General features: G+C 47.5%; 1 protein-coding gene across 3 annotated transcripts in view; it reads right to left on the reverse strand.

Annotated features, from left to right (window-relative positions):
• Positions 1–7,446: 7,446 nt before the first annotated feature.
• ANKRD33 (ankyrin repeat domain 33) overlaps positions 7,447–25,378 on the reverse strand; it is a 43,387-nt gene continuing 25,455 nt past the window's right edge. Inside the window, exons 2-9 of one of the 3 annotated variants that reach the window (XM_069584342.1) lie at positions 22,524–22,694; positions 16,511–16,627; positions 13,430–13,951; positions 12,836–13,087; positions 12,498–12,627; positions 12,179–12,319; positions 10,377–11,108; positions 7,447–9,666 (exon numbers count right to left, since the gene is read on the reverse strand). In XM_069584342.1, coding sequence (XP_069440443.1) covers positions 10,393–11,108; positions 12,179–12,319; positions 12,498–12,627; positions 12,836–13,042 — 1,194 coding nt within the window. In that variant the 5' untranslated portion in view covers positions 13,043–13,087; positions 13,430–13,951; positions 16,511–16,627; positions 22,524–22,694 and the 3' untranslated portion in view covers positions 7,447–9,666; positions 10,377–10,392. Of the gene's footprint in view, positions 9,667–9,707; positions 11,109–12,178; positions 12,320–12,497; positions 12,628–12,835; positions 13,088–13,429; positions 13,952–16,510; positions 16,628–22,523; positions 22,695–25,378 lie in introns of those variants that run through there. The other 2 variants (XM_069584344.1, XM_069584341.1) reach the window with 2 other exon arrangements.

Genomic DNA, 25,378 nt, shown 5'->3' on the forward strand with positions numbered 1-25,378 from the left:
GCATAGGAGGTAGGGGTGGGTGGGTGGGGAGTTAGCAGAGGGTAAGGTGGGTTTGGTTTCATTTTAATTGTAGAGTGGGAAATTAAAGTCAGACAACCTGAGGATTTTTCAAATGTGAGAGACATGGAAACATTAGAACAGGGTACCAGAGAAGGAAGAACTATGGGTCTCTTCACGGAAGTGGGGTGGATCCCTGTGAATTCCATTTATGCACCTACTCAACACATAGGAGAGGGTCTCAGCTCTGTGGGCTTCAGGGAGAGGGTATTCCCTCCCTGGGCCTCCTCTGCTGAGGCCAGAGGCACCATGGAGTCCTGGCAAGAGAGGTAACCCTGGGGAAGTGGGGCCTCAGTGCCAGCCTGACTTGGACTGGATACCCCCAAAGGTTCTTCCCAGCTGAGTGCTGTTTTCTTTGATTCTAAGATTCAGGAAACCGCCTGCTCCCAGGATCTGACACCATAGCTCAGGTGAAAAGGCAGTTTGGCCAGTGCTAAGTTTGATGAGGGTGGGGCGGCCAGAGCTCTGCCCAGCACCTCAGGAAGAGGCTGGCAGACAGGGACCACATTTGAGTCACTGAGTCACCTTCCTCTTCCTCTCCAGCTCCTCCAGGATGTCCCCAGGATGGCTTTGTCCACTCTTTGCCCACCCAGAGCCAGAGCCCCAAAGATGACTCATCTCAGGAGAGAATCTCTTAAGAAATGAGAGCACGTCAGGGCAGGAGTTTGTGACAAGATGGTGCCCGCACGATGCCGGGGGGACCTGGGCTCTGTTCAGAGGCTGCCCCCGCACCACCTCTTGGCAGTCCAGCCACCTGTGGATTGCCCCTTCCCATGAGCCTCCTTGAGGATGACTCTCCTCCACCCAACTGCCCGTGTTGGAGGGCATCATCCAGCCTCAGAGTTGGAGGCCCTGCGTGTGAGCCTCAGGTTCCATATCTGTATGAAGGGGATGCAAACTCTGTCTCTACCACATTCTCCAAATAAAAGTAAGACACCCAGGACTCCCCTGGTGGTCCAGCGGCTAAGACTCCATTCTCCCAGTGAGAGGGGCCTAGGTTCAACCCTTGGTCAGGGAACTAGATCCCACATGGTGCGTCTAAGATCCAGTGCAGGCAAATTATTATTATTATTATTTTAAAGGCCTATAAGCTTCCTTTTCCAGATGTAAAACCCTCACAGACACCTGGTTTTGAGAGAGGGAGGCTGAGCTGTGGGGCAAGATAAACAGCATGAACGGAGAATGAGGAGGGCGGAGGCTTGGCTGTGTGGGAGGGAGGTGAATTTCCCTACCTGTTCAAATACCAGGGCTAAATGTTGCCTCGTCTATGAATAGCACTCTGAGGGGTTGTTGTAGAGATGAGTGTAGAGCCGCTGCACAGGACTTTGAGGGATGAGGCAGCCATTCTGAAAATAACTCAGGAAATCCCAAATAGGCACCAAGTAAATATATATATATTTTTAATTCTGCGGAAGAGTTTACCGTGACAAGCGACTCTCATCCCCAGACCCTCCTGCTGGGGCCAATCCCTTCCCAAAGCTATTAATTTCTCTGACATTTACTTCGATCACTCTAAATAATATGCATACACTTGGTATCTCTAGATTTTTTTTCAAGTTTATTGAGGCATAACTGACAAATATAGTTGTAAGATATTTAAAATATAAACACTGTAAATCAACTATACTTCAATGTTTTAAAAGATGCAAGATTTTTTAAAAAGATATTTAAAGTGTACATCATGATGATTTGATGTACATATTCATTGTGAAAGGATTCTTCCCATCTAGTTAATCAACACATCCATCACCTCACATATTCATCTTTTATTTATTCTTTTTTGGTGAGAAGTTTTTTGGGTAAGTAACATTTAAGTTCTATTCTCTCAGCTAATTTCAGTTATCCAACACAGGATTATGAACGACAGTTGTCACTGAGTGAAGGGTTCCTGTGCCCACTGTGCAGAAAACCCAACTCCGACAGTGGGAGTTGGCAGCAAAGTAAGGAATTATTGCAGGGCACCAAGCGAGGGACTGGAACACAAGCCTCCCACTTGGTCTTTGAGTTAGGGTTTTTTTAAGGGGAAGAACAAAGAGGCTGGGATTAATCATCGTCTTGTGACAGTTCTGTGACATTTCTTAATTGTAGTATTGAGAATCGGGATATCTCTGGTTTATGATTCTCTGGCCAGGTGGTTCGTGGCTTTGGGGTCTGTTAGTTCATCTTGCCCTGGAGAAACAACCTGAGTTTGTACATTAATGATGATTTTTATATTAGCAATTTTAGTCATGAATGATGTTATCAGCAACAGCAGTTTTAGTCATCTGACTGATTGATTGGTGTTCAGTTAGCACAGGATTGAGGTCAGAGGGAACAAGAAAGGGAGCAAGTTTTGGATAAAGAGATTGATCATAAACTTGGTAAGGGAACTCTGTTTTAGGAGGCCTAGGTGTCACAGTTGCCATGTTATACATTAGATCCTCAGACCTTATTCACCTTAGAGCTGAAAGTATGTATCCTTTACCAACCTCTCTCCATTTCTCCACCCCTCTGCCTCTGGCAATCACTTTGCCACTCTCAGTTGTTATGAGTTTGACTTGCTTTTAGATTCCACATGTAAGGGATCCCATGCAGTATTTGTCTCTCTGCTAACTCTAGATTTTAAAGCTTCAGAATTAGGTCACTTAGGTTCTCTTCCTTCTAATTATTGATCATATGTCATTCTTTTTGTAAATTTAACAATATACCTTTGTGCTTAGTCGCTCAGTCGTGTCCAACTCTTTGCAACCCCATGGACTGCAGCTCACCAGACTCCTCTGTCCATGGAGATTCTCCAGGCAAGAATACTGAGAGGTTGCCATGCCCTCCTCCAGGGATCAAACCTAAGTCTCCCACATTAGAGGTGGATTTTTTACCATCTGGGCCACAGGGGAAGCCGAATATACCTTTAGTTCCTGTTCTGTTTGTATCACACAGTGTCTCTTGACTTTTCAGTGCGTCAGGAGAGTGAAGCTACGATTCTGCCACAATAAAGGAAGATGTGGGGTCCAGGGGCTAAGACTCCGTGCTTCCAACGCAGAGGAAGTGGGGTCGATCCCTAGTCGGTGATCTCACACGCTGCCTGGCATGGCAAAGCTGAAAAGGGGAAGAAGAGTCCACTGATTTTGGTTTGGGAGGATGCTCCTTTGAAACTCAGGACATGAAGATGCCCTGCAGGTCTGGCTGAGCGTTTCGTATGCCACAGGAGTTCCCAGGGCATCGAGGCTTTTGCCCACTCTAAACAGAAGCAGGGCCTGAGTTTGCTGGAGTGAGGGTGGGCAGAGTTGCCCAGCAAGGGGAAATGGGCCTGCCAGGCTCTTGAGTGGTACTAAGGGGATCCTTGCTGCCGGAAGAGAGAGTCTGAGGGGCTAAGGGCTTGGTATTTGTACAAGGAGGGGGTCTCTAGGAGAAGGGGGAGTCCTCCTTGTACACGGAGGCTGGGAGAGAGATTGTTTGAAAGAGACGCCGAGTAGCTGGGTGAGGCCAGAGGCCAGCGGGATTTCCTTCAGCTCCCGCCACTTGGGTGGGTGGGACCGGATTGTTGGATCGGGACACAGGAATCTGCCTTTGTTTCCAGCTGGAGGGGAAATGCCACAAATCCTGCCCCTTTCCTACCCCTTCCAGCATCCGTGCCCAGACGCTGCCCTTCCCAGCGCCAGGGGGCCTGGCACTGAGGGTTCCCAGCGACCTCTTGTCTCCAAGACTCCCTCATCCGCAGGCTCTACCCCTTGTTCCCCAGGGCAGATCCCAGATGTAGGACGAAGGGGAGGGGGCTAGCCAAGACTGGTGTGGAGGAAATAACCATACAGCTGGATTTAGGCTTCATCTGCCCACCTCTCTCCTTCCCCTGAGAGGACCATGGATTTCACAGTTGAGGAAGGTACCCAGGTGTGTGGGGAGAACTCGAGGGTCAGGCTGGGACCTCCCTCGACCCCCCAACTCCCGCTCCCCACGGTTAGACAGACTCTGCAGCCTCCAACACAGTCACACAGGCCATGTGTGGAGCCAGGTGGCTGGGGGACCACACAGTGTTGGGGAGCAGTGGGGATCAGAAGGGGAGGGGTGGGCCAGGAACCTCAGGGAGTAGGGGGACCCTGCCTTTATTTTTTCCTTTGTCAGTGAGCAGATGGGTTTTGCAGCTGTGTGAAGGGGTGTTTATGTGTGCTTGTGTGGGTGGCTTCTCTGTGTGTGACTAGGAGTTTGTGGACCAATGGGCCTGTGTGTATTTCTGTGCCTGTGTGCCCACAGGCCCCCGTGGGCCCTGGCTGACTGTGTGTCCGCATGTGACGCTGCGTGTGCGACTACGAGTGATGCAGAGTCTATCCAACCCCATGCCTTGCATGCCTTGCTCCCTTCAGTGTGGTATCTTCCTTAAACGTGGGAAGCCATGGGCCCTCTGAGGTAGAGAGAGCATGACTGGCTGTTGACTGGTGGGGTGGATGATACATAGAAGATGTTTTCAACCATTTGGAAAATAAGACAGCTGGAGAGGAGGGAATCCTGTCCAGGAGCCCCAGGTGGGGAAAAGTGGGACAGAAACCAATGAGCCCCAACTTGTCTTTCTGTCCTCCCCACATATATGCACTCCCTTGCCTTCTCTTGACCTAACAGGGGTCTCCTAGGCCGTTTCCTGGAATAACCAGGGGCACTGCCACTCCTGGAACCAGGGCAGCCCCTGAAAAGAAGAGGGAGATGATAACGGCACCTCTGAGCATCCCAGAGAAGGGTCAGATACAACTTAGCAACAGAACAAGCATCTCAGGCCTTGGTGGAACCTATACACATTCACTGAACCTGTATGGGTCAGGCACAGAGCCAGGGGTGAGGAAGACAGACATGGTTTCTGCCTTTGCAGGAGTGAGGGGAGGGTTTCCCAGGAGTCCCCACAGCCTGGCTGACATTCCAGTGAGGATAGTCAACCTGCAGTCCTCTCTGGAGGAGCCAGTCTGCCAGGCTGGTGGGCCATGCCTGTTGCAGTGTTGGGAATGGGCTTAGGCTGCAGAACTGTGTGTGGGAGAGCAGATCTGAGAAGGTCATCTGGGAGAAGTGTGTGTTCTCATTCAAGGGCCACCAGAATAGTATCCAAGACTCGCAGGGGAAGCCATGGGGTTCCAAGGACACATCCACTGGCCCCCTCCACGGAACTGCCCCCTCGGCCACTTCCTTACCCATTGCCGCCAAGTGCAGTAACAAAAGCTGCTGTTTACCAGGTGCTGACTGTGAGCCAGGGCATGCTCTATGCCTGGCGTGCCTCCCACTGTTTAGGCTGCACAGCAGCCCTGGGAAGTAGCAATTGGGTATTATCACCATTGGATGTTACAAAGGAGGAGACCAAGGCTGGAGAGGACCTGGTCACAGAGATAAGAGGCCAGGCCAGGAGTCAAACCCAGTTCTGCGGGTTGCAGCAGGGAGGCTCTGATGTGGCCTGTGTTCTTTATCGCCAGGGGCCTTGTCCTGGGCTCCTTGGCCTCTGCTGACGGGGACTCAGTTGGGAAGCGTCATGAGCCGGGCTAGGGTGTGGAGAAGCTGGGATGCTAGTGGAGGGGTTGACTCAGGGCGGCACAAGTAGAATGACCCACTAGGCTGCTTTTCTCACTGGTGACCTGAAGGGCTGTCAGGAGCTGCTAGAGGATTAAAGAGAAATGGCTTGACCTGGGACTCTGGCTGCCCTGGAGATGGCCAGGGATGGAGAGGTGGGTATTCTTCAAGGTGGAAAGGCTCCCTCTGCTGGAAAATGTTGTATGACCTGTGGCCCAGGTGTGAGTGCCTGCCCATGGAACCTCCCAGCCCAGATGTACCCCAGGCCAGCCAGCTGGGAGGGAGAGCCACAGGGGATAGTTCTCTGGCCCTGAGGATGCCACGGTCACTGCTGCACATTCGTAAAACTCAAACCGGTTAGAAGCCGGGGGGAGAGTCTCAAGAGAGCCGGGGAGCCTGGGCTGTGGGTGGGGGCATGTGCTACAGTGGAAGGGACATGGGATCCAGAGCCCACAGACTTGAACTCCAAGTACCACTTAGCCACTTACCAGCTGGTGACCTTGGGCAAGTAGCTTAACCTTCACCTTGCCTCAATTTCCTCAACTGTAAAAGAGGAAGGTTGCAAGAATTAGGCCAGGCACAGGCTTTCCACGTTGCACTAGTGGTAAAGAACCTACCTGCCGGTGCAGGTGCCATTAGAGACTCCTGGGTGAGGAAGATCCCAGGAGAGAAAACTTTGCAACTTACTCCAGTGCTTTTGCCGCGAGAATCCCATGGACAGAGGAACCTGGTGGGCTGCAGTTCATGGGGTTGCAAAGACTCAGACATGACTAAAGCAACTTGGCGTATGGTGCAGACAGCTGCATTTGTTCATCTAATCCCCACAACAGCCCCACGTGCTAATGTTACCTCCACTCTACATATGAGAGTCTTGAGGCTTAGAAAGTCCCCATAACTTACCAGAGCCCAAAGGCAAGCTCCTAGGCTGAAGCATGTAACCCCCATGCCCTTCCAAGCCTGTCACGTGTTTCCTCTCCTGGCTGCAATGCCCAGTGCCAGGGCTGGCTTCTTGGGCTTTGATTGCAGCAGTGGTCGAGGAGGAAAGAACTCTAGCTCCATTCTGGAGGCTTGGAAGCAACTCAATCAAACTCAGTTCTCCAAGGCCCTTCCATAGCACTTCAGCTCTTGGCAGCACTTTACAGTACATAGATCCTCTTTACCTTTATTAGCTAATGCATCTTTCTAATAATCCTGTTTGCCCCCAATTAACAGATGAGAAAAAGAGAGGTAAGAGAAACTTAAGTGTCTTATTCAGGATCACACAGGTAGGGAATGGCAAAGTTAGCCTTGAATCCACTCTGGTCCACCACAGTTTCTAGGAGAAATCACAATCTAACCCTAACAGTTGGTGTCACCTCAGCATGGGTGTGTGTCTTCCTCTGTTTAAAGAACAAATGTGTTTTATTTATTTTAAATTGAGGTATACACATGTATACCCATGGCTGATTTATGTCAATGTATGGCAAAAACCACTACAATATTGTAAAGTAATCAGCCTCCAATTAAAATAAAGTTTAAAAAATAACTTGAGGTATAATTGACTACAATATTATATAAATTTCAGTTGTATAAATAGTGATTTACAATGTTAAAGGTTATATTCCATTTATAGTTATTTTAAAGTATTGGCTATATTCCCTGTGCTATACAGTATTTCCCTGTAGTTTTATTTTATACATGGTAGTTTGTACCTCTTAATTGCCTAACCTTATCTTTTCCCTCCCACTTCCCTCTTCCCTTGGGTTACCACCAGTTTATCCTCTTTATCTGTGAGTCTATTTCTTATTTGTTATGCTCACTAATTTTTTATTTTTCACACAGCATTTGTCTTCCTCTGACTTATTTCACTTAGCATAATACCCTCCAAGTCCATTCATGTTGTTGCAAATGCCAAAATTTTATTCTTTTTTCATAGTGGTGTTCCATTGTGCTCGTATGTATATATACATAACATATTTTTATTCATCCATCTTTTGATGGACACAAGAGCAGATTCATTTTTAAGTCTTTCAAAATTTGGTAATACATGACTAAAAAGTCAAAACATTTTGTGCAGAAGAATTGCAAATAATTTTTGTAGATATTCCACCCCCAAGAGAATGCAGTATACTTCCCCACTCCTTAAGTGTGGGCTTCAGATAATGACAGTACAATATAGAAAGGCAGGGCCGAGTAACAGTACAGTAGAGAACCTGAAACAAATACCACCTTAGCCAGGTGATCAAGTCGTGTTTCTAACAGGGTATGTATCCTGGACATAATGTTAAGAGAATGGCACATAACCTCTGCGGTCTTCTTCCCCAAAACCCACAACCCGATCTATTCAGAAAAACCTCAGACAAATCCCAGTTAAGGGACCACCTACAAAATACTCACCAAGCATCCTCAAGACTGTCAAGGTTATCAGAAACAAGGAAAATCTGAAAAACTGTCAAAGTCAAGAGGAATCTTTGGAAACATGATGGCTAAATGGAAGGAATCCTAGACAGACAAAGGATGTTCAGAAAAAACTAAGGAAACCTGAATTAAGAATTCAGTTCAGTTCAGTTCAGTCGCTCAGTCGTGTCCGACTCTTTGCGACCCCATGAATCGCAGCATACCAGGCCTCCCTGTCCATCACCAACTCTCGGAGTTCACTCAGACTCACGTCCATCGAGTCGGTGATGCCATCCAGCCATCTCATCCTCTGTCGTCCCCTTCTCCTCCTGCCCCCAATTCCTCCCAGCATCAGAGTCTTTTCCAATGAGTCAACTCTTCACGTAAGGTGGCCAGAGTATTGGAGTTTCAGCTTTAGCATCAGTCCCTCCAAAGAACACCCAGGACTGATCTCCTTCAGAATGGACTGGTTGGATCTCCTTGCAGTCCAAGGGACTCTCAAGAGTCTTCTCCAACACCACAGTTCAAAAGCATCAATTCTTCGGCACTCAGCTTTCTTCACAGTCCAACTCTCACATCCATACATGACCACTGGAAAAACCACAGCCTTGACTAGATGGACCTTTGTTGGCAAAGCAATGTCTCTGCTTTTGAATATACTATCTAGGTTGCTCATAACTTTTCTTCTAAGGAGTAAGTGTCTTTTAATTTCATGGCTGCAGTCACCATCTGCAGTGATTTTGGAGCCCCCCCCCCAAAAAAAAAGTCTGACACTGTTTCCACTGTTTCCCCATCTATTTCCCATGAAGTGATGGGACCAGATGCCATGATCTTAGTTTTCTGAATGTTGAGCTTTAAGCCAACTTTTTCACTCTCCTCTTTCACTTTCATCAAGAGGCTTTTTAGTTCCTCTTCACTTTCTGCCATAAGGGTGTTATGCAGGTGTTACCTGCATAATGGACTTTACTAATAGTAATGTATTCATATTCACCCGTTAATTAACAAATATACTATACTTAAGTCAATAAAAGATGATACTGGGTGTGAGGTATATGGAAACCTGCACAACCTTCACAATTTTTCTGCAAATCTAAAACTGCTAGAAAAAAAATTAACTTTACTTTTCAAAGAAGCTTGAAGTTTCAAAAAAAAAAAAAAAAACCAGTGAAAAGTCTCCCTTCTACCCTTGATCATCTGCTCAGTTTTCTTCCCCTCCAAACCGCCATGCCTCTTTCCAGGAGGGTTCCAGTGAGGCAGCATGGTTTTGTGTTAAGAGTCTGGCCCCCACAACTGGAATAACTGGCCCTCAGTCTTGATCTCTGTTGGTTTCTAGCTGTGTGACCCTGCAGTTCCTTACCCTCTCCATGCCTTGTGCCCTCAAAGCTAAAATCCTCATAAAATTATTGGGAGTGTTAAATGTATTAATGTATCTAATAAGCATCTTATAAGTATTTGCTTTTATTATTGCATATAAGTAAGCAAATATATTTATGCAACAAATATGCTAATAAAAAATATCCAAAACTTGCAAATAAGGCACATCAAAAAAATCACTAAGTGCCCTTTTCAGAGTAATTTTAGACCATTGGCTAATAACCCCACCTATGGGTCAGCCGGGGGAAGTAACTGCTATATGATTTGCTATTGATTGATTAGTGTGCAGACTCTATAAAGAGGTTAACTTGTAGAAGATTGATGAATAGCAATTCTTTTTGCCTGGTAGGAAAAAAAAGTTATGGTTTTATTGCCAAGTAGGAATTAATTTCTTTGTATCTAACTTTGCAATCTTATTCAAGCATTTCTTTTCCCCCTGTCAATAATAATTTTTCATTTCTTCCTTCTTTTCTAAATTTATTTTTTTAGTATTATTCGTTTGGCTGTCCCAGCACATGGAATCTTGTTCCCTGACCAGGGATCAAACGTGGGCCTCTTACATTGGGAATGTAGACTCTTAAATCACTGGACCACAAGGGAAGTCCTCATTTCTTCCTTTGATCCATCCTGCTGGTTTGCTCATTAAGTAGTTAAAAAATCTTGGTTCTCACTACATATCTGTATTAGTCAAGTTTACCTTGGTGCTAATTTTGCTCTGACAAATCATACCATGCCATATACATGGTCCTACCCTTTGTTTTTTTTCACGTAATACATCTTGAAGGTAGTTTCACATCAGAATATAAAGAGCTTCCTTACTCCTGTTTTGCCACTGTATAGAATCATCATATGGTTACGCAGTATTTACACTCAGAATCAGTTTAGCCAGCCCCCTATTGATGAACATTTAGGTTGCTTCTACTCTTTTACTGTTGCAAACAATGCTGTATGAATAACCCTGTGCACAGCCAGAGACAGAGCCACTCAGAAGCCGATGGGAAGGCTGAAGGGCCTCTAGAGCGCAAAGGAGCCTAAGGGAGGGGCCTGGTTACCTGCTCCCAGCCCAGCCTAGCCGGTCTTCCCCTGGGTCTGTGCCAATCCAGCCTCCTCCTGTCTCCTCTTCTCCATCCTGAGCTCCTGGTATCTCCAGACAGGAAGGGACAGCCTTCGGTTCCCTGAAGACCTGAACTCTGGCTTCCACTGAATGCCAGTGGACGGTGCCTTGGAAAGGAGGATCTTGGGGGCTCGGGGCCTGGGGCTGGTACTATCCCTGGGCTGGAGCCACTGAGGGCACATGCTTAACACACCCTGAGGGCTCTGGTAGGGGATGAAGACCCGGGGCCCGGGGAATTCCTGAGGGGGCTGGGGGTCAGGGGGAGGGGGCGGGGCAGTGCCTAGCAGCTCTGGTACAGACTTCCTTCGGGTTCCCAGTGCAGGGGGTTGTTCAGGGCACAGGGTGTGGCAGGCGGTGGTGAGGAAAGGACTGGCCAGGCTGGTCGTGATGGTCACAAGGTGGTCCAGGACACCCCCTTCCTGAGGAGACTGGACAAAAGGGAGGGTCAAGGTGGCCTGCAGTCGCTCCAGGAGAGACGGGGCGGCCTGAGCCTGGGCCACGAGCCCGGGCAAGGCTGGCCACTCAGGCTGATAATGCTGGCTGAGCTGCTCCACTTGGGGCCGCCGCAGCAGCTGCCGGATCCTCTGCACCGTGTCGAAGCTGTCTGTCAGAAATGCCCACTCCAGGGCGGTCTTGCCCCGGACGGGATCCACTGCTGTCAGGTCAGCACCTGGGGGGTGGGGGGCACAGGAGTGTCACGGGGTGGGACAGGGAATTGCTGACTTGCAGAAGGACAGGTTCTTCAGCAGTAGGACTTAGTGTCTCATCCTGTTGCAGCTGGAAGCTGAGGATCCTCAGTGGCTACAGCCCAGGGTCAGTACCAGCCCCAGATTCAACTTCTGGTTTAGGACTGATGAAGAAATTGGAGTCCAGCCAGGGGAAAAGACTTCAGAGAGACCTACTGGGGGGATCTCCAAACCTAGCGTAGAACAGAGACCCCCTGAGCTAAGGCACTGACCAGAGGGATGGTGTGCAGGTTGCCCAGGATGGGGGGGTCAAGCTGCATCCCCTGGAGCAGGTGGGGGGGATCCTGCTGGTTCCCACTCCTGGTTCCTCCCTTCACCACCACACCCTCCTAATCCTGGGAAGCAGGGAGTGGCTGTCACTCTGAAACAAAGGAGGGGGTGCAGACCTTCCTCCCTTCTCACCCCAAACCCAGTCTGATGCAATGGGGAAGGGAAAAGCTGGAGGCTGGGGTTCCCCAAAGTGAACAACAGAGGGTAGACCCACATCATGGAGTAATGAGGGTCTGAGAATCCCCAGACAATGTGGACTTCACCCCAGGACAACTCTACACTGCCCCTACGTCTCAACTGTCCATCACTGCATCCCTGGAACTCTGGCTCCTCAGAGCTGGAAATCAGCCCAGAGAAGGCCATCACTCTTGTTACACTGGGTAGGTTCACAGAGGGAAGCCGTTTGCCCACAGTCACTCAGCTGGTGGCAGAGCCGGGATGAGAACTCGAGAATCTGGTTCCAGACTCCAGCTTTTTTTTGGTATTAGGTTATCTAGCTGGTCCAGTTATCCTCCCAAGCTTTTTTTTCTGGGACCATCATTCACAGTGTAAATAGAGCTCTCAATAGCTGGACCCTTTGTCAGAAGCCCCAGCACACTCTCAACTCCAGGAGGTCAGCCTGGATTGATCTTCCTTTTCCATCTCTTTCCTCATTGCAACTATGACAGCAGGCAGCGCTGGTGGGGAAGGATGGGGGAGGGACTCGAGGCCACTGATCCTGCACCTGCCATGAGGAGGGCAGCGACACATTCCGAACGATCCCGCATGGCGGCCTTCATCAGCGCGGTCAGTCCCCGCTGGTCCCGGCGCTCCAGGTCAAGGCCTGCATAGTAGTTGATCAGGTGACTCACCAGAGACACGTGGCCTACAAGGCACCAAGGGCTGAGCTTAGCTACTCAAGAAAGGGATGACAAAGCCCCAAACCCACCCTCCACCCAACAAGGCAGCATCTGGGGTGTGAGAACGTCATTGCAGACAGTGCGGGGCTATGGTCGGGTCTGGAGCAGGGGTACTGATTAAGGATGGGGTTAGCAGCCTCTCACCTGCTTGGGCAGCCAGCATGAGGGCTGTGTCCCCTTCTTTGTCCTGCTGGTTCACATCCAGGAAAGGACAGCGGCTGAGCAGGGCCACCACACTTTGGAAACCATGGTAGCAGGCGACCATGAGGCCTGTCTGGAGGAGGGGCAGCTCAGCCCCTGTGGTTTCCTCCAGGAGCTCCTTGGGGGCCCTGTGTCCTCTAACCCACAACTGTCTCAGAGATGTCCCAGGCCCCGGGAAGACCCACTCTTACCCACTCCCTCCTGAGGACCCAGGTGATGGGTGCTGACCCTGAAGCTCACAGCGCCCTTGCTGCCCTGCAAAGCCCCCTGGGGTGGCTCACCCTCCCGTTGCCATCCACCTGGGTGGCTTCCTCTGGGGAGACCCCATCATCCAGCATGGCTTGCAGCTGGGCAGGGTCATTGCGGACACAGGCCCAGTACAGGGCCCCCAGTGTGCAGCTTGGGGTAGAGGCCTCACTGCCCAGGCAGGATGGGGCCTCTGACGTGTCCAGCCCTCCCTTCTGCCAGGTCGGCTCCTGGTCTTCCATCTTGGAGCCAAGAAGGTGATTGGCTTCTTCTCACGCAGTTCGCATCTATAACACAAGATGAGGGGAACAGTGTCTCCCTGGACCCCAGGAGGGATCCCAGCAGTTGTGACTGCCCCCCTGGCCCTGGGGAGAGCTTTTTCTTGCTGGAGTCTCCTGTCCCATTCTTCTTGGAGAGAGGACAAACCCCTGGCAGAGAGTTGCAAGAGTCTTAAGAGGACAGGAGTCCTTCACTATTAAATGAGGATCCTAGTGAGATTCAAGGAGAGGGGCAGTCTTCTCTTTCCCATGGGACCTTACCTGGGGTTCGCAGGGTCCCTAGCAGGCAGTCACTGCTGGGGCCCAGCCTGGAGCCCGCAGCAGCCCCCAGACTCCTGGGAGCACACTCACCGAGTCTCTGGAGTGTCTCGAGGTGGACTATCCGCCCCAGGAAGCAACGCTGGTAACAGATGGCTCGACTTAACGGAAAAAGCTGCCTGTAACACCTCGGAGCTGAGCTGGATCAAGCCGGGTTAGTTGCGGGGAGGCGGTGGCGGGGGGAGCAGGGCGGAGCCGGCGCTCTCCTGTCCAAGATGACAGAGACCCGCCCCCAAAGCCTGCCCAGAGTGGGCGGGGCCCGAGTCAGGGCAGCTCCGCCCCCGAGGAGGCGGTTCTGGGAATAAGCACCCCATCTCCCCCGACGCACTCACCTTGCGCCTTAAGGGGGGACTGGCTGTCTCAGAATCCGATCCGATGGTGGAAGGGCTACAACGTCCCCAAACTCACTCTCAAAAAGTCCCTTCTTCCTTGGTGGAGCGGGATCTTGGTGAGGGGGTGGTGGTGTAAGAGGGTGCTAGTGATGACATCTCACTAAACAGGGGCTGGAGCAGAGATGGGGGTTCCAGGGGTCACCCGGATCTATTTTTTGAGGTTCTGGAGAAATTAAAGTATAAAGAATTGCTAATTAAGGGTACGAAAATTATGATATAGAAAGTTTACTGGTTTAGTTTGTTGTGGTAAATTAAATATGAAATATTTAAACTGTGTTGATATCTAAATGAATTCATTTGATTATGTAAGCTGTTTATTTATATTTATTAAATTAATAATGAAGTATTGTTAAACCAGTCTTTAAGTTAAATTACTATTAAATATCAAGTTTAATGAATTGGTTTTGGGCCTCGGGTGTAGAAAATGGAGAAAGTCATATTCCTCTGCTTATATCAGTCCAATTATAAGACTGTATGAGCTCTCTCTCTTGTTTTACTTTACTTTATTTGGTTTATCTCTTTCATCCCTGATCTCCAGAGCCCATTCTCCTTTCCTTTACCAATTGACACAAATATCCTTGAAAATGTACATTTCATTGAGAAAGGTAGTGTTGATTTGTGTACGTTTTAACTAACACCTTGCTTCCCTTGTGGCTCAGCTGGTAAAGAATCTGCCTGCAATGCAGGAGACCTGGGTTCGATCCCTAGGTTGGGAAGATCACCTGGAGAAGGGAAAGGCTACCCATGCCAATATTCTGGCCTGGAGAATTCCATGGACTGTATAATCCATGGGGTTGCAAAGAGTCCCACACGACTGAGGGACTTTCACTTTCACAATAACTGACACCCTGGATTGTGCTAAGCTCATTGTGTTTCTTCTTTTCACTCACAGCTCTGTTTTCAGCTTCTGTCCTTGTTGCATTCCTTGCAGTGTATCGGTCAGGAGTGCCTTTGGTTGTAAGTAATCAAAAACTGACCTCAGCAGTGTGGTGTCTGCCACAGACTGTTCAACATCCATCCAAAACTACAGATGCTGAAAAGCTAAAATGACACCTCCCAGATTCTTGTGAGCTAGGAATCTATGATTTATGTTCTGCTCTTGTGCGAGACATAAATTTGGAATACAGCTAAGTAGCATGGGACATCCGTTTTGCTGTCACAGATCATGATAGATGCAGGGGGATTCTGGTGAGTAGCTTCCTGATTCATCGGCTTCCTGTAGTAATGACTGTTGTTTTCCCCATCACAGGCAGAGGTCATGTGCCTCTCGAAGCTGGGAGTTGTTTCTGGACCTAAAGCCTGCTTCTCCATTTAAACTAGCCAGATTTATTTCTATTGTCTGTAATTGAACAGACACTCTGACACATGTGGCTTAAACAAATAGAGATTTATTCTTCATACAAGATAAAAAGTTCAGGGATAAAAAACTGTTGGTGTTGATTTAGTAAGTTAAGATGTCAAGGTCTGGGATCCCCTGGTAGCTCAGTGGTAAAGAATACGCCTACCAATGCAGGAGACACAGGTTCGATCCCTGATCCAGGAGGATCCCACATGCTGAGGTGTGCCACAAATATTGAGCCTATGCTCTCCAGCCTAGGAAATACAGCTGCTGAACCCATGTGCCTGGAGTCTGAGCTCTGAAACAAGACAGTGTACCGCAGTGAGAAGCCTGCAAACCACAGCTGGAGAGCAGCCTCTGCTTGCCGCAGCGAGAGACAAAGTCTGCGTAGTGACAAAGACCCGGCACAGCCAGTAAAGAAAGAAAGAAAATGATATATATATATAAAGATGTCAAGGTCTTCTCTAGGAGTCTCTTGGCTTTCCCCCATGGTCACAAGAAGGCTGCTGTACCCATAGCCATCACAGCAAAATGTGGTGAATGCACACTATGGATTTTGTGCAGCAGCTGGAAGAAATCGACTAGATTATTTGTTAGACATCACTGATAAATAATGCAGTTCCTATCCACAGCCCCCCATTCTCTCTAGTCACCTTTTAGTTAGGTAAGGCAAAGTAACACAATTTTGGCCAATGAAATGCAAGCAGCACTCTGATGGGTGAGGATCCTGGAAAAATCTTTGTTCTCTTGATAAAATATGTGCAGTGTACCTTTTAACCTGTCTTTCTTCCCTATTCCTGCTGCATAGAATTCTATAGAGTGTATCCATTGCATTTTACTTATCTCCTCTTCCAGTGTTGGATACATATGTTGTCTCCAACTTCATGCCACTGCAAATAATACTGCAGCGAGCATCCTTGTACATCTCTAGTTGTAGAGCTGAGAAAGAGCTTCTCTGAGACTGCTAGGTCATAGGACATACACATACTTATTGACCAGGTCCTGTCAGATTGCTCCCTATCTTGCAGTGTACCCACCAACAGTGCACTGAAGTATCCCAAATCCGTACCAACCCTTGTACTTATTTGGCCTTTTAATTTAAAAACATATATATATTTATGTATTTGGCTGCACCGGGTCTTAGTTGTGGCACACGGGATCTTTACTTGCGGCATGCAAACTCTTAGTTGCCACATATTCCCCGCCCAGGTATCAAACCCGGACCCCTTTCATTGGGAGCACAGAGCCTTAGCCATTGGACCACCAGGGAAGTCCCCTTCGACTTCTAGTTTTTGTCAACCTGATAGTACAGAACTGTAAAGGGATACGGCTATTTTGCATTGGATTTTTCTGATTATTAACAAGTTGAGCATCTCTACATACCTGACAGTCATTCTTGTTTCCCCTCCTGGGAATCACCTGTTGATAGTATTGGTCCAGTGTTCTATTGGATTTTCCTGTCTTTTTCTGATTGAATTTTCAAGAATTCCTTTTAATATTCTAGATAATAAACACATAGTTAGACGGGTTTTGGGTGTGGCAACTATATAAAACTTTCTGTTAGCTTTATCTGTTGAGAACTTTATTGATAGAAATCCTAAATTTTGATGTGGTTAAATTCATAAAAATTTCTCCTTATACTTGATGCTTTTGAGTCTTGCTTGAGAAGAATTTCCCATTCCAAGATCACAACGATCTTCATTTCTTTTATTAATTTGCAGGTTTTTTTAGTATTTAGTCTTTAATCCATCTGTAATTTACTTTTATATATGCTATGAGGAAGACTCTGTTATGAACTGAATTGGGTCCCCCTAAAATTCATATGTTGAAGCCTTGACCCCTTACTGTGACTATATTTGGAGATAGGGACATAATGGAGGTAATTAGGATCGAATGAGGTCATAGGATAAGGCCCCAATCCAATAGGGGCCTGCTGTCCTTTTATTTCTGTAATTAAACAGCATTCTTGGCTGCGCTGGGTCTTGGTTGCAGTGCACGGGGTTTCCCTAGTTGCGGCCTTGTGGCCTTCTGTTGCACCACAGGGTCTCTCCCTGCTGTGCGCACGCAGGCTTAGTTGCCCTGCGGCGCATGCAATCTTGGTTCCCCAACCGAGGATCCAATCCACGTCCCCTGCATCGGAAGGCAGAAGGCGGGTTCTCAACCACTGGACCACCAGGGAGGCCCTGGGACTGCTATCCTTTTAAGAAAAGGAAGAAAAAAAGAAGAGGAAGAAAAGAAGCAACATTGGAGCACGCTCCCTCTTTTGTCTCCTTCTTCCTCCCCCTGCCATGCCAGCCCCTGTGTAAGGACAGTGGCAAGGCCATGAGAAGATACAGTGAGAAGACAGCCATCTACAAGCAGTCTACAAGAGAGACCTCCTACAGGAAACCAACTCTGCTGACATCTTGATCTTGGACTTCCAGCCCCCAGAACTGTGAGAAAATTAATTTCTATGGTTTAAGCCTCCTATTCTCTGGTCCCTTGTCATGGCAGCTCAAACAGACTAATATAAAATCCAGCCTTTTCTCCAACTAGTGAACAACCCCATCTATTAAGCAATTGTCTTTCCCCTGATTTGTAGCATCATCTTTACCATCTATAAACTTTGAGTTCTCTTTAAAGTTTCATGTTGTGTTTAAGTTCTCTTTTATCATTTTATTAGAGCCTTCCTCTGCTCATGCAACACTGATTTTACTACATCAGTTTTGCAGCATGTTTGACTACCTAACGAGGTGAACTCTCCATCTTTCATTTCTTTTTCAAAATTGATTTTTATCTTTTCATATAAAATTACAAATCAGTTTGCTGAATTCTTTAGAAAAGAATTTGCCAGCATTTTGATAGGAATTGCATTGAATTTATAGATTAATTTGAAGACAGTGGACTGCTTCACAATGTTAAATTTTCTCTTCCACAGAACAGGGTATATTTATTCATTTTCCAGATTTTCCTTTATATCCTTCAATAGTGTTAACTTTTCTTCTTCTCCAGCACAGTCTTATACATTCACTGGTAGGTGGATTCCTAGATTCTTTCTAGTTTTTCTTGCTACCATAATTGAAGTCTCATGTTTTTGTTTTGCTTATTGTTGATGTAGATGCAACTTTTTCTTAGCCTTCATGTATGTTGAATCAGATTAAGCACAATCCCCAGTTAATGACATATTCTCCTTATTGATGCCTGTATAATCTGCTTTTATTTTATTTTATTCAGTTCAGTTCAGTTCAGTCACTCAGTCGTGTCTGACTCTTTGCAACCCCATGAATCGCAGCATGCCAGGCCTCCCTGTCCATCACCAACTCCCGGAGTATACCCAAACTCATGTGCATCGAGTTGGTGATGCCATCCAGCCATCTCATCCTCTGTCGTCCCCTTCTCCTCCTGTCCCCAATCCCTCCCAGCATCAGGGTCTTTTCCAATGAGTCAACTCTTCACGTAAGGTGGCCAGAGTATTGGAGTTTCAGCTTTAGCATCAGTCCTTCCAAAGAACACCCAGGGCTGATCTCCTTTAGAATGGACTGGTTGGATCTCCTTGCAGTCCAAGGGACTCTCAAAAGTCTTCACCAACACCACAGTTAGTTAATTATTTTTAATAAGGCAATAAGCACCCAGAATAACAAGCAAAATCTCCATGCAAAAGCTAGAATCTGACATCACACAACATGATTTCTTCAATTACCCTCTGTCTCTCCCCACTCAAGGCAGCTATAATCCTGAATTTCATATCCATTATTTTGTTGCTTTCCTTGATATAGTGTTTTATTGCATCTTTAGATATTCCTCCAAAGTATATACATTATGTATATTATACATGTATAATTCAGGTATTTTAGTTTGCAGGATGTAAATGCTGTGGTAGTCATTTGCTGTCTGCTTTTATCATTGAATAACATTTGCTAGGAGTCACTCATACTGTTGCGTGGTGCTACAGTCCGTTCATCTTGGTTGCTATCTAATACTCTACTGTCTGAATATACCGCAGCTATCCTACTGCCTTATAGATGGATATGGGGGTGTTTCCAAGTTTCTGCTACTATAAATTGTGCTTGAGTTTGCCTAACTCAACAACTGTCCTCAGACTAAAGTACATTCCTTGCTCTGTTTCCCTGAGTTTCTACCTTCCCTTAGATTTCAACCTAATAAATTCTTGCTCTCTAGCCAATTCTTCTGGCTTTTAAATAATTTGCACTTGTATTTTAACTAGCATTTTTACTGTTTTACTCAGAAAGATTAGCTCCCAAGTCCAGCCAGTCATATTATTGGAAATAGAATTTCCTCTAATCCTAATTAAAAAATCAGTCTAATAGGAAAATGGGCAAAAGACATGGTAATTAATTCATAGATAAATACAAATGGCCAAAATAAATATATGAAAAGATGCTTCATTTCACAAGTAAGCAGGAAAAGGCAGATTAAAACAATAACGAAATATTACTTTGGACCATCATTTCAGCAAAAATTAAACATTAATAATTTTAAATGCTTACACTGTTGGAAGAATGTAAATTAGCAGAGTATTTTTGGAAATTATTTTGACAGTGTCTATCAAAATAACAAATGTACGTACACATTAACCCAGCACTTTAGGAAAGTGCCTTCCCAAAACAGCACTTGCATATGTGAACAAAGATATACGGGATATACTTTGCAGCATTATTTGAATTGAAAATGTCACTCAGTCATGTCCAACTCTATGTGACCCCATGAACTGAAGCTTGCCAGGTTCCTCTGTCCATGGGGTTTCCCAGGAAAGAAAACTGGAGTGGGTAGCCATTCCCTTCTCCAGATCTTCCTGACCCGGGTCTCCGACATTGCAGGCAGATTATTCATATTAATTTTTTAAATTTTAGAAACAACTTTTAAATGTTCATCAGTAGAAGAAGGGCTTGAAAAAATATGCACATGCAAATTTTGCCTTCATTAAAAAATAATAGGGTACATCCCTATGGACTGCTGTGGAAACAGCTCTTAGATGTGTTAAGAAGAAAAACCCAAGGTAACATATATGTGGTATGTGTGTGCATGCACACACACAGTTGGCTGCTTATATGTATGTAAAGGCCTGAAACAGTAGTTCTCAACATCGGCTGCACAGTGTATTTTAAAAATAGTGATACCTGGAGCCACCCCAGAGATTCTGAGGTAATTGGTCTGGGGCACAACTTGGGCAATGGGATTTTAAAAATCTCCCCATGTGATCCTAGTGTGCAGGCAAAGTTGAGAGCTGCTGTAAAGAATGAAGCTCATTAAAATGTTGGTGGTAAGGAACATCCCTGGTGGTCCAGTGGTTAAGACTCCACGCTTCGAATGCAGGGAGGGTGGGTTTGATCCCCGGTCAGGGAACATGCCACACAATTAAAAAAAAAAATGTTGGCAATAATTAACTTAAGGAGGGGGATAGGAATGAAGTGAAAGGGGACCTTCATATTTTGTTTTTCAATGTTTGAATCTTCCACCAGGATAATTATTTCTTGATGACAAAAAGGGGAAAGAAAAGAAGCAGAAATAGTTCCTCCTCTTCTTCCCCAGCCTTTCCTGTATAGAGTTCATCATCCCTGAGTGCTCTGTTCTTCATTCACTCACGATTCATTCATTCAATAACTATCGTTAATCTTGTACTTGGCTGTTTCCCGCACCTGGGTCCCCTCTGTCTCCTGCATGTGGGACAGTGTCCACCACTCCGAAAATTCATTCACCACGTTCATGTGAATTTCCTGAGTCTCTCCTTTGATCTCAACCCCTCAGCACCCCTCAGGAGTGACTGTAGAGGGCTAGGAGCCTTTAACCTGTTCTGAGAGTCCCATAGCTAAAACATCTAGCTAGGTGAAAGGGGCTTTCACATTTTGCTTTTTCAATGCTCTTCCTTCCTAGAGAAAGTCTCAGCAGTCCACTACACTCCACCCCCAGCCTCTTCAAGGGTCCTGTTTCTGCAAGGCCACTCTCAGCCAACAGGTGGCAGCCCTGTGCAGGAATTGGGAGAGCACACCCAGCCCAAAAGAATGGAGGCTATAGTAGAGGGTTCTGGGGTCAGGCGCAGGGGCAGGTCTTGGCAGGACAGGTGCACAGAGGGAGAGGGGTGGGGTTCCATTTTTGGCACAGAGTACAAAGGACAAGAGAGTTATTTTTGTAGGTCAACATTAACCAACTGGTCTGGGCACCCAGGTTTGTGAGGTTTCTTTCCCCTTCCATCTGCAGCAGTGCCCCCTTTGGAGGTGTCCTCTACAGGCTTTGTCCTCAAGAGGACTCTCTGTTCCTCCCCAGCCCCTGTTCAGCACCCCAGCCTGGGTCTTGACTCTTCCTGCCTGTATATGTCTTTGCTAATAGAGATGATTATGGTGGTGGGAGAATGGAGGTTGCTGGTTAATGTGTAGAATAAGGATAACATCTTGGGTGATATAGGGACCCTCTGTCAGGTACATTTCCTTCTGGAGTCTCATGTGGCAGACTTAAGGATTAACAGTGAAGGAACTGTCCAGGTTATCCTGCTATTATCCCTGAGCTGCTGAGGTCTGACAAAAGTTCTCCAGAATGCTCTTTTCTTGCCACTCCAGTTTCTCTTCAGCCTGGCTCTCTTCACTGCCTTCTGTCTGTCTGTCTCCTTTCTGTCTGGCTTCACTTTTTATCCATCCTTTCAGCTTTTGATCTTTCTCATCTTATTGTCTGGATCCTTCTTTTTATCCTTCTAACTCTCTCTCTTAAGTCCTGATAATATACATTGTTTAGAACACAAGCTTGATTCTCTATCTCGCTCTCTGACTGTCATGCCATATCTCCAGCCATCTAATCCTCTGGGCTGGGTTTTTCAGGAGTCTTGACTTGTGGAATTCAATCAGGGAAAAAAAAAAGGGGGGGGGCGGTTAGGGAGAGCACAGTTGCAAATTTGCAGAGAAAGAGCTCAGCAAAGTCTTCGGTGCAATCTAGAACACAGATCAGTCACCTGTTGGGAGTCAAATGTCTTGTCAGCTCCTCTTCCTTTTTTCTAGAATCTTTCTCCAGCATGAGCCCCTCTACTCCCACCCTACATGCTTAGTGGCAGGTACAGCTAGGGCCAGAGGTCAGTAGGGAAATGGGCCAACCCCGCTTAAGGACTAGACATGGAATGGGACTCAGCAGGCTGGGGCGGAGAATGGAGGAGGTGGCCTCTGACCCCAGCTCTGGCCCCTTCTGGGGGTCCTGTGTGACCTGCCATAGGTCATGGCCCCTCCTCCCCAACGACAATCTACATCACAAAACCCACAGCTCGTAACTCACTGCCAACCAGGGAAGTCTGGGATTGATTTAGGGCCCCCTCTGATCAGTTCACCCTCACTAGACTGTGGCCCCTGGGGTGGGGGTGGGGACGAGGGTCATGGGTGAAGTTCAGGCAGGGGTATCCTGGCCCAGGACTACATCATACCTGTGGCACTCTTAGTGGATTTGTTGGGGGAGGGATCCAGGCATAGGAACTCAAGTTTCTCACCCACCAGCCCATCCGCGCTGGCTCAGCCCAGGGCCATACTGACGGAGCAGCGTCCATGGCTTATTAGGCTTGCAGGGTCGGAGTCCTCAGGATTCAGGTCCCTGGCATCTTACAAAGCAAAGAGAGCATTCTCACCCACCAAGGGATTAGGTAGCTGAGTCCTAAATAAGCCCCTCCACCCATCACAACAAACCTCATGTATACTGCTGGGCTCAGGGGAATCTTCCCAGGCTAGGGTTCCACAGTCCACCTTCAATTACATGTGTGTTTCACCTGGTGCATTTCATGTTGTTAGTTTCCATCCAACCACTATATATTTCTGGAGATTATCACTAAGAATCTCCTCCACTTGGAATGTTGCCAAGTTTTTTGAGCATCATCCACAGTAAATATGGGCTTCCCTGGTGACTCAGACGGTAAAAAATCTGCCTGCCAATGCAGGAGACCTGGGTCGGGAAGATCCCCTGGAGAAGGAAATGGCAACCCACTCCAGTATTTTTGCTTGGAGAATCCCATGGACAAGAAGAGCTTGGTGGGCTACAGTCTATGGGGTCGCAAAGAGACACGACTGAGCAACTAACACACAGTAAAGACATCTACCTCTGGCCCTAGGACACATGAATAGGCATACAGCTAAAAGCAAAGTGTGGGGCTTCCCTGGTGGTCCAGTGTTTAGGTCCAGGCGGCTGCCACAGCAGGGGACACAAGTTCAATCCCTGGTCTGGAAAGATCCCCCATGCTGTGGAGCAACTAAGTCTGTGAGCCACAGCTCCTGAAGTCTGTGTGCTCTAGAGCCCATGTTCCATGACAAGAGAAACCACCGAAATGAGACGCCTGTTCCCCTGCGAGTAGGGAGCCCCTCACTCTCTGAAAACTAAAGGAAGCCCGGGCGCAGCAATGACCACCCAGTGCACCCATCAACACATAAACAACTAAATAAATAAAAGCAAAGTGTAATAAAACTGTGTTTGGCACTGTGATGTTTTCTACTCCATTTTAAGAAACATTAAAAAAAAATACTTTTATGAACCACTAAGGGGCTGACAGTTTATAAGTAACTTCTTACATTTTTTACAGCTTCACAAGCTGTTAACGCCCATTTTACAAACGGGAAAATCCGAATCATCTTCATAAAAGCCGGTGAGGTCGTCAGGAAGGGTTCTCTCATTGACCCATTTTATAGATGAAGAGACACAGACTCTGAGAGGTTCATGGACCTGCTTGGGATCACCCAGCTGGTGAGTGACAGAGACGGCCTTCCAAGACAGTCTTCCCTGGGCAGGGTGGGTTTGTGATCCTCACACACTGTGGCGCCCTTCCTCAACCCTCCCCATTGATATCTTTGTCTCTTTCCAGTTTGAAGGCCATCTCTTCCAAGGGGAAGATGGAGGGCCAGAACAGCTGAGTAATTCTGTTTTCCATGTCATCTGTTAACCCTGCACCATCTGCCAAATCTACTCTCAGCCCTGACCCGCTCTCTGAGTGGCTGGAGTGGGGGAGGAGGCGTTTTCCTGGGGTCTGGACTCAGAACACCCACAGAAAACTCATTTTTCTGCTCAGAACCAACAGCAGTGGCCTAGAATTACAGGGCGTGTCAGGGAGTGGAGCAAGAGGGGAGAAAGGATTTTCTGACATCAGAGGGACAAAACAATAGCAGTCCCCCGCCCCCTCCTCTTCAGGGGCTTGTCTTCACGCCCCTCACACCTTCACCTTGGTGAGGCTCTGGACCTGTGGGGAGGGTGAGTTGACCACAGCAACCGGAGCTAAGACGTAAGTCCATCTTACAGGGAGCTGAGGCAGATTTATGGGGCCTCGGGTGTGGCCGGCTGTTACTCAGCCTCTGACTTTTTAATTCCCCAGCCTCCTCACCCAGCCCGCCTCCTCCCTGAGAAGCCTTTTGTGCAGGACAATGAGGAATCTATAAATTCCGGGGGACATGGACATGGGGGAGGGGAGCACTGGTCACTTCGGCTCAGCGTAGACAGCAAAGGGGGGGCCTTCAGGGACCTGCCGCGTCTCAACTGCTCCACACAGGCCCAGAGAGAACGGTGGGGCCAAGCCTTACCACTGCCTTTGACAGACAACAAGCTGAGCCTCCCAGGCGAAGGGTGTCTCTAGTCCCTGCTTCGTTCACTCCGTCTTTGGGTTTGGGTGTCAATACATCACTGTATTTATTTATCCTCCCTCTCTTCCTCATCCCCTAGTCATTCCCTCACCCGGGCATTATTCACTCAACAAACACTCACTGAGTACTGTGTCCAGGTCAAGGATGGGGGACACAACGGGCAGACCTTGGCTGGCCCTGGAGGAGCACACAGCAGAGAGCTGTGGCTCAGAGGGGCCAAAGTGGAGCTCTAACCTTAGTTTTTCAGGCTGGCAACCTTCACCCTCCTCTCTTTCCTCAGCAGGTCCTCTGCAGGTGATGTACTTCCATTGGCATTTTTTTTTAATATATAGAAGCATAGTTGATTTACAATGTTGTGTTAGTTTCGGGTATACGGCAAAGCAATTCAGTTACACACGTATCTTTATTTTTTTCATATTCTTTTCCCTTATAGGTTAGAGCATTTTTAACGTACCTGCCAAGGGCTCTGGGAGTTAGGGATCATGTAAGCGTCCCCGGACACTTTGCTAATATGGCGCTGAGAAGGTAAGTGGTTGCCCTCTGGCAGGGAACAGCACACCAGGACCCAGGCCCTTACCTCTGCATCACAGCTGCACCTCTGGGTGCTGCAGGGACCCAGAGCAAGGGCATGGGCTGTGGCCTAAACGTCCTCTTCTACTCACTTGCC

Source organism: Ovis canadensis, chromosome 3 (genome assembly GCF_042477335.2).
Source record: "Ovis canadensis isolate MfBH-ARS-UI-01 breed Bighorn chromosome 3, ARS-UI_OviCan_v2, whole genome shotgun sequence".
In the NCBI taxonomy this organism is placed as follows: domain Eukaryota; kingdom Metazoa; phylum Chordata; class Mammalia; order Artiodactyla; family Bovidae; genus Ovis; species Ovis canadensis.